Source organism: Larus michahellis, chromosome 4, assembly GCF_964199755.1.
Source record: "Larus michahellis chromosome 4, bLarMic1.1, whole genome shotgun sequence".
Lineage (NCBI taxonomy): Eukaryota > Metazoa > Chordata > Aves > Charadriiformes > Laridae > Larus > Larus michahellis.
The window spans coordinates 40,274,933-40,284,381 of NC_133899.1; the positions used below are offsets into that span (position 1 = coordinate 40,274,933).

Consider the following 9,449-nt stretch of genomic DNA (forward strand, 5'->3'; position numbering starts at 1 on the left):
GCAGGGCAGATCCCTGGAGGAAGGGGCTTCCTGGTCTATCTGCAAAAACGCATCCAGTCTGCAGGCCAAGGACTTAACGAGCATTTAGTGGTTGGCCTGAGGCCTAAGTTATATTTATACTCAGAGCACATACTTCCTCATACTGAAGAAGTGTAGGAGTGGCTTTTGGAATTTTCTGGATCATTAGGAATTAGTAACAAACAGTACTAGCATTCTGCTAGTACTCAATTTAAGCAAAACTCAATTTAAGCAGAACACCTCAATTTAAGCAAAACTTTGTAAAGGCCAAATCAAGAGACTTTTCCCAAAAACCCATTCCTAGAATTTACTGCTAAGCTGCTACAAACTGGGACAGAGCTCTGAGGATTTATGGAGAGCTGTGCAAAAAGGACATTACCCATAAAACACTCACGGACATCTGGTTTTTGGAGCTATGGAGCTTAAAGTTAACCAGGTACCTTTTATACTCATTATTAGTGCAGAGAACTTCACAGTCACTAGCCAGCCCATTCTGAACACAACCTGTGGACAGCTGACACCAAACACACCGGCCATCACTGTTACCTGCAATCTGAATATTACCACATCAACTGTATCATAAACCCTGTTCCCTTTGATACACGGAGAAGGAGCAGGGAGGGATACCATTTCAGTAGGAGCGCTGTACCTGGGTTTCCCTGAGCCATGGAGTCATAGATGAGTTTGCAGGACTTCAGCAAGATGGCAATCTTCTTTTCTGGGGAGTAGGCCTTGTGCATGGTTGTGAACTTGTGAAGGATCTTTTCCAGCACAAAGGTTTCAGGCACACTGGTCGTGACGCCTAGGTCAGTGGTAGTTGTGTTTTGTATCACAAGTTGGTTCTCTTTTAGCTGCTGTAAAGATCCGTCTTCGTTGTGGATTTCTTTTAAGTAAGAATCAATGGCTTCTTTTAAAGGTTTCAGGACACATTTGTACAAAGCCGTCTCAGCAATCACTTCTGCATAGAGAAGGGAGAACACAACAGTCTGTGATAAATACTCAACACAGTAGTACAGGTGCAAGTAAAACTGCTCAGAAAGCATGTGGCTGGTTATTCATGCACTACTGCATAGCTGTGAGCAGGAAACAGAAATTACAGCCCAGAAAGTAAACCTTTCACTACCAACAGCCTCCAGAAGTCCTGGATAGGCTTGAGATGAACACCAATTGTGGAGCCGTAGGAGAGCTCCTGCTGCCAGCAGCCCCTGCTGTCTTTGCCCGACTCCGGGCTGAGCAGCATGGCACTGTCAGGCAGCAGGAAAGCCAACTCTGGGAAGAGATGAGGAACCTCACCTAACTGTGCTTCTTTTCACAGCCCTGCCCTTACAGATGCCCAGGTGGGATTCATCTCATGTCCCTTCTGACACCTCCCTCTAATCTATTTGAGATATTCACTCTGGGACAAAATCCATTGCACCCTCAAAGCGCCCCTTTCTCCGCAGGGACTGAAAAGGGGCTGTAGCCACCCACTCAGAGGCAGACACCAACATCTGGGCAGAAGTTTCTCACCCTTACTGCTCAAGTGACTCTAACTTACTGATACTTAAGCCACCTCTTACGCCACCTGTGGATGAGGAAATAAGTCTCTGTGGGTTGAGCATTAAAGGAAGCATGAGAGACTGTGAGAAAGTCTGTCATCTGACTCCTGGAAACCAGAGGGACTGCAAAGAATCCTCTTGCCACCCCTTCACCAAGGCAAAAAGGTCACCAGCAAAAGAGTTCATCTGCTCAGTCAGAGAGGAACGAAACGGAGGGTAGTAACATTTATGTATGCAAAATGCAAGTATTTCAAAGAATCCAGAGGATCAGTCAGCCTGAAGCAGGACAAATTCAAATGGTAAATCCTCCATGGTGGGAATCCCTGTCCTCCCCAGGAGAAGACAGTCCTCCCCAGGCTGACTAGGCCATATCATCCTGTTCAGGAACTGCCAGTGAACAGGGCTAGATCTAACCAGGCGTGTCTGTGTGAAGGTGGGGGGATCCTTACACACATGCAGTTCTGCCAAGCAGAACAGGACACTTCTTTCTGCCTCCTCTTCACCTTCCCTAATCAAGATTCGAGACAGAGGTCTCTGTGCTGACACCCCCCTCTGCCTTGGGGACAAAAATTGCAGGTGTTAGATGAGGTGCATGAGAAGTGAAGCTCTAGCTCCCTTCTCCTGGCTATGGCAAGGGACTGGCAGCAGGTCTGTTCTGCTGGGGACACCACAGGATCGTTTGAAGCCTTTGCTGGGTGAGAAAGAAGTCACCAGGGCCTGCTGAGACTGACAGCTGAGTGCCTCTGGGTCCTGGCACACCACTTAACTGGGTCCCACCTAATACTGGAGCTGCAGGATCCCCTGGAATCCCTGGTCACTTCTGTGTTTGGCCATGTTCTGTCTTGGGGGTCTTCCAGCCCCCAGTTTGCTTTAAGCCAGCTTAGGGAATCTCATAAATAGCTCTGCACTGATTCTCGGGTCCTCAAGAAACAATTTTAAGTCAAAAGAACATGTGAGTGCATGCATGCACTCTTCTTCTGGCTGTACAGCTTTGACTGCGATAAAAAAATCCTACAGCTGCTTGTATATTCCCTCATGAATGTACATTAAACAGACCAGTCTATTTCTTAGCAAGGGGGGAAGTAGCACATTACGCTCTCACAGAATATGGACTAAGAAGCAACAAAACACCCCTATACAGCCAAAAATATTATTTTTCCTCCACATAGGCAAACTGTGTGTGGGGTAAAAACAGGTGCATGCTGCATTTGGGAGCCAGCAGTGGCCTTGCAGCAGGCAGCTCTCCTGCGCCTCTGAGCTCTGAGGAGCACAGAGCGGGATCAAGTGGTTCCTCCAACCTGCCACTCAAAACCATCGTAGTCTTGTACCTCCTCATGAGACAGTGATCAGCCCCCGATCTGGCTGCCACACGCAGGGAGTTTTCCATCCTCACTGCAGAGCGTGGGGCAGCGGACGTGGAAGACCACAGGGAACACGTCTGTGCAGGGGGAAGCTGGCCTTTTGTGCTTCCAGTAAGCACAGTTCCGTGTGTGTTCCTATGCGTACACACATATACACACACATACACACGTATTTGTATGTGTGTATATGCATATAAACATACATATATGTCTCTCCCACACACAAAAACATGCATTTCTTCAGCTTAAACTCTTCCTTCTAAAACATTTTTGTGCAACACCCCCTCATTGGTCTCCCAGGTTTTAGAGCTGCTCCTCCAAGTGCTGGCAACCACAGAGTAGACTTCAACATGCACCCCTCAGCTTTTAGGAGATGGTTTATAATTCTGTAAAGCAGAACCTGTGTCTGCATAATCCTGTCTCCCTCCTCACCTTCCCCTATCCTGCCCGAGGCTGAGTAAAGCAGTCACCTACCTAACTGTTCCTCGGTGTAGGAGGCTGGGTCTATCAGAGATTTCAACTCGGTGCTCTGCACTAAGTAACTCTTCAGCTGCGTCATCATCATCCGGATTTCTTGTAGCATCTCTGTGCTGGAGCTCTGCTTTGCCATCATCTCTAAACTGTACACTCTGTAGTCCCGCACCAGGTTGCCAAAGTACGAATCCTTGTCCTGTGCCAGCTCCACTATCTTCTTCTGCAGCTTCCTGTCACTAGACAAAAAGACTGTGAAGACATTGGACAGGCTCACAAAGGACAGTCTGTTCTTGGCCTTATCCAAGATCATGGAGCGTGTCTTTTTACCGGACGAACTACTCAGCATCTCCAGGTCATCCTCTGTGCTGCTGGTGGAGTAGGAGTCTGGCTCGGACGCTGATGCCTGAGCCACGGCGCTGCTTCCTGGGCCCTCCAGGGAGGAGCGTGAACCTTTCAGTTCAGCTGAGGTGACAGATTTGTGGCCGTGTCCTTGTTCAGTCTTGGTATGTGTGCAAGTGGCACCACGTACCACTGTAGCTGAGCTGCTCTTGCACAAAGCCGTGGCCGTGCCTGTCTCTGCCACTGTTGTTGGCTTTGAGCTGTGGATCCTCGGTACCTGGGAAAGCCTCTTCCTTCTTGGTGGTGGGACAGGAGGTGACTTTCCTTTCTTAATGGCATTGCTTTGTATCTCAGGCATGTCCTCCTTCTTCTCTACAGGTTCGGGCTTTGCCTCCTGAAACCACGATACAGCCCTTTCGGGAACCTCCCCAGGCATTTCTACAGCGTTTGTGCACAGCAACCCTTTATCTCTGCTCTCTGTACTTGTGTCTTGTTTTTCTTCTGTCCGTTCCCCTTTCAGTGTTTCACAACTTCCAAGCTTACCCACACGGCTCTCCACCAAGGTCCTCTCACACAGCCGCCTCCGCGGGGGAACAGAGGGCTGGGAGACCTTCTTGGTGCTCACTGCCGAGGGCTCGTTGCCTGAGCAGCTCTGCTTCCCTTCTTCTTCTTTATTGTCACCGCCTTCAATTTTCATTTCCCTGATGCTCTTTCCTAGTGGCTGAAGCAGCAGCTCATTTTCTTCACAGGCAGTCATGGGATCCCGCAGGAGCTTCAGAGAAGATTTCTGGACGAGGGCGTGAGAAGGTGGAGGTGGAGGGGGCCGGCGGGGAGACCTCCTTTCAGCGAGCATGGTGGCAGGGGGGAGATCGGTGCTCACAGCATGGCTTTTAGGAGGAGGTATGTCTAGAGGAAAAGGATTACTGCACTCTTCTATAAAAATAGGATTCACGAACCACAGCCTGTCATTTCCTATTGACAGCTCAATTTCACATGAGCAGTGGTTTGTGCTACTTGCAAAACACTGGGTAGATCTTAAACTGTCTCCCTGGGCAGTGCTGAAAGCACAGTCTTTTGCAGGGTGGGATAACTCCTCACCTCCTCTTCTGTGGTTTAAGGAGGAATCCCAGAAATCTGTCAAAAAAAAAAAAAAAAAAGAAAGAAGAATGAAAAACAGCTCTGAGAAAATTTTAGCTGCTAATGGTATGTATAAGTCCTACTTTTTGTTATAAGAAATGGTATATAAGCTTTCACACCTCTGCACAAAACACTGTGAAGAAAGGGTTGCCTGTTTTATGTGTGTGAGATACTTCAAACCAGGGGACAAGCTCAGAAGCTTCACCAGAAACCTCTTTCGTGCCAATTTTAGAATACTCATCTAGTGAAAACTGTTAAAGCCATACAGCCTATTCAGTGTGAGCAGGTAGGTACAAGTAACAAATATGAATGAGTGTGAAAAAGGGTCTATGGCTTGTTCAGTGATTGCTGATTCCAAATGCAAATAGCTGAGGATACCTGAGGTGAGGCTGTGAGGACCCCAGCGAGTCCTGACCATGGGAAGGTGCAGGGCTGAGATACACAGCCTGGATCCGACATGCACCGGGACCACAAGTGACATCAGATGAAGATGGGGCAGAGTCTGTTCTACACAGAGGTCTGATCCTGCTTTGCAGTACAACCAGTCCAGAAACATAGGATTTTAAATACCTTCCACAGATTAAAATTACCGTTAACGTCTATAGCTCTGGATGACCATTATCCATAGCCATGCCCACTCTGGTTTGCCTTGAGACTACCTGCCCACAGATGTAGAAGAGGAAAGATCGTGCAAAAGACTGTGTACACAGGAAGGTTGTATCCTGAAGGACTAAAGAATAGTTAAGTATTTCAGTGCCATTGCCTGCGACTGGAAAAGGAAGATGGTGTTTCAGATGCAAGTAGTCATTTCTGTATGTCACAAACCTCTTATTAGAATTTATTTTGAAGTAACTTGTTTAAAACAAAAAACAAAAGAAACCAAATACAGAATGTTTGTACACCTTTTGAACAGACTCAGTATCATATTTAACCATTTTCCCTTCCCCCAGAGGTGAGTTCTTGTACCTGCTTGCCTTACCAGTCTGATTGTTTTTAATTGCTCAGATGCTAATCCAGGGTCCACTGCTGGAAGCACCGGGAAACAGAAGCTCCTGCAAACCCTGTATGTTCTGCCCCCAGATTTAGGGACAAGGGGTAGATGGGAAATCGTGGAAACACAGGGATGCAGATAAATAAATCCTTTCAGCATGCTTGGTCCCTGGACACAGAGCTGACGCTGACGGCACACTCTTCCGGGTGGATTTACAGAGGATGCGAATGGGGCTGCCACACAGCTCCTACGCCCTGCCCTGTGCTTGATGTCAAGTGTGTCTCACTGCAAAAACATCATGTGCTGGGCCCAAGAGGGGACAGATAGGGCTGCACAAGGGTGGGATGACCCTCAGTGCTGAGCAGACGGTACAACTCTCAGGACGGTGCCTTCAGCTGTGCCTTGCCAGGGCCCCGTTCTCCTGCCGGCTGCACCAGCGTAGCCCCCAGCCCATGGTGAGGAAAGGGGCACAGCACTGAGCTGGCCAGAGCCCTGGGCAGGGTCTGCCCATGCCTCTTCCTGAAAATCAGCACCCCAGAAAAGCTCAAAGGGACTTCCAGTTGGGAAGGAACTCAGACCAAAGGAACTCTTCAAATAAAGCCAACGCAGAACTCGGGGGTGTAACACATGCAGATAATATCTCTCCCTTGCCCACTGTGTCCCCAAAGACAGGCCACTTCTTCCCGTTTTGCTCCCCGGTGCAGCCGTGACTTTTGATGGCTTCCTACTTGCAGCCAGCTCCACACCGTTGCTGGAAAAGCCACGTTCTTTCTGCCTCCGCCATGACCTGCCCTCTGCAGGGCTCTGCCTTTCCCCCTTGGTGCCCTGAGCCCACTGCTGGTCTTGCCTCCCTTGGCCAGTGATGTGGTCCCCTGGGCCACGGAGACTATCCCCATCCCTCCAGCGGGTGCACGTGCTGCAGGCTGGGCAGGACGGGCAAGGCTGACTCCTCGCTGCCCCTCTGCTCCCTCCAGCCAAGCACTTCTAGAACATCACCACAGAGTAAGCCAAGCACAGGTGAACTAAAAGACTGTCCATTCCCATCAGGATACAATCGCCGATGTCGCGTCTCGCAGCCTAGGCTAGTGTCCATGGCTAATTCAACTCCATAAGCATGTCACCATGATTTCCCAGGGAGGCTGAGGTTAGAGCAGCTTTATTCTCTGATTTCCTACCACAAGAGGGAGGAGAACATAGAAGCTTAAAATAAAAGTGTTGCTAGAAACAGCAGCACTCTCAACAACCGAATTCAGGAATAGATGGGCAGATGCAGTTGCACATAACAGCATCACGCGAACAACTCCCTCATGTCTGAGACCATCTGGGGCACAATTTCCTTTAAACGCTCCAACTCTACTGGGTATCAGCAAATGCAAGACAGTGGAAGTTGCTTGTCTAAGTCAGAACATAATGCTGTGGAGTCTCATGGGCTGAGGCAATGGTGAGTAAATCAATCTACAAAAGGGAAGTTGGTTATTTTTCTCAGTAGTGGTCAGGATAAGACACTGTGATGAAAATGCAATACTCCACTCAGACTGTGACGGACCAGATGAGGTGGGCCTACCAAGGGTTACACAGCTGCTTCAGAGAGGGTGTTTCCCAGCCAAGCCACACTGTCCCATAGAGCAGGAAAGGCAGTTTGATCATCTCCCATTGCTGTCCTTCCCTTAGCTTAGGCTGTGTGAGGGATAATTAGGCAGTTCTTTGAGACTTTGGCACCTCTGTGATGGTACGTGCTCTTTGTGAAGTACAGCCCTGCTAAATGCCTTCTGTACCAGCCTCTAGTACCTCAGGACTAGAGGGCCTGCAGTACGTCCTCTTTGACAACATACATAACAGCCAGATCCTTTGTGGAACAATCTAGCTTGCAGGTAGACATCTTCTACCCCCTCAAAAAACATAATGCTTTGAAACAAATAAAAAGCAACATACCAGAATTTCAAACAATTTTATCTTTCCTTTGGGAGTGCCACTTCGGGCAGCACTTATTGCTTGGGTATCCGTTTGTACCCCTGAAGCTTTGTTCCAGGAAGCAGTAAGCAGTATCACTCGTTACTTCAGCTTGTTTGGCTTTAGTGAGATAGCACGGCACTCCAAGAAGCTAGCATTATTTCCCAGGAAATGTTTATACAACAGCAGGCTTTCTTCTGTTGTCAGAAACTTTCCTGGCATGCGATGTAGCGTGACAAACCTGCAAGCATCACCACTTTTATGACCACCAGTGTACAGGAGAGAAGGAAGAAGACTACAATCAACATTGCTTTGGTGCTCGTGCTTCAGTTAATCCTTCCTTTCAGAAGCTGCTGGAGGATGTTGCCTAGGTCAGGATCTCCTCTGCTGGCTCAAATTAGACCACAGGTTGGACAATCATGACACACTTCTTCCATTTTTTAATTTTTACACTTGTTATAATAAAATTAATAATAAGTTTGCAACTTGCTATCTCAAGTTGCAAAGTACCTTTCTTTAAAGCGTAAGTGCTGGCTGGACACCCATACTCAAGGATGCTTTGATGGATCGGTGTATCTTCAAAATAGAGGATGCTGAAAGTGTTAGAGGCAATTCCGATGGTTGAATTCAACAAAACTGCTTGAAGTGAAACCAGTGGGGTTGGCCACATCTTCTGGGAGGTATAACACAGAAGATCCAAAAATAGATCTGTAAAGCCCCAGGGTGCTCTAGTGAATATCTCAAAGTGAGCTAACTCTTCACTTCCACCATTGTTTGGCTGTTTTCAACAGCTGAGGGAAAACTGAAAATAGCAAGGGAGTGGCTAACTGTTAATAGCTGTCTCGAGTGGAGTGTGTTAAATGGGAAGGAATAAGAAGGAGACCTACTTTAGTTAACAGAACTGCATTTCCCAACTCTGTAACTTTATACATCTGATCTAAAATTTGCTCATTTGGTGCTGTCACTAAAAATAACATTCCTTTTCGTGTCTGATTAGCGTGAGGCGAGAAAACATGCTGGGACACTACATGTTTCTCTACCAACTAGAAATCCTGCAAGAGGAAGCAGAAATATCAGAATTTAGAAATATCACACCCCCATCAGCACTGCCGCCACACATCAGAGGGGAAACTGCAAAGGTGTTTTCCTCCTTTCACATGCCTCAGATGCCAAATACTTCCAATGCGTGTAAGCTATCCTGAGAGGCTGTGCCACCCTTCAGCTGTTGAAAGCCCCAGCCTCCAGGTGAAGGTTTACGTCCAAAGGGGCAAGAGGCCTTTTTTCCAGTGTGCTTCTATAAACATAAAGATCATAAACATCTTCTCTCATGCATTCAGGCCTCTCCAGCTATTCTGAAGACAACGGTTCATCTATCCTCCAGTTGCACTATGTCTGTGCGAGGCACAATGGTTCTCACAAGTCTGAGTGAAACTCTGGCTGCTCTGAGGGACTTACCTATCCCCAGACTAGAGATAATTTCAAGGTCTTGAAAGTTATTGGCTTCTAATATTGCTTGTGGCAGCTTCAGGGTGAAGGGCAGCAAATCCCTGTAAAAAGAAATACAGTGAAAAACCAACAAAAGAACAAACCCCACAACTGTTAGGAACTTCAGATTTTAATGTTTGTTTTAGCGGTTGAATT

General features: G+C 47.7%; 1 protein-coding gene across 2 annotated transcripts in view; it reads right to left on the reverse strand.

The window, feature by feature from the left end:
- Positions 1-9,449, reverse strand: part of RIN3 (Ras and Rab interactor 3) — a 71,124-nt gene that overhangs the window by 15,142 nt on the left and 46,533 nt on the right. For both annotated transcript variants that reach the window (XM_074584175.1, XM_074584176.1), the window contains exons 5-7: positions 9,264-9,355; positions 3,392-4,864; positions 668-976 (exon numbers count right to left, since the gene is read on the reverse strand). In XM_074584175.1, coding sequence (XP_074440276.1) covers positions 668-976; positions 3,392-4,864; positions 9,264-9,355 — 1,874 coding nt within the window. The remainder of the gene's footprint in view (positions 1-667; positions 977-3,391; positions 4,865-9,263; positions 9,356-9,449) is intronic.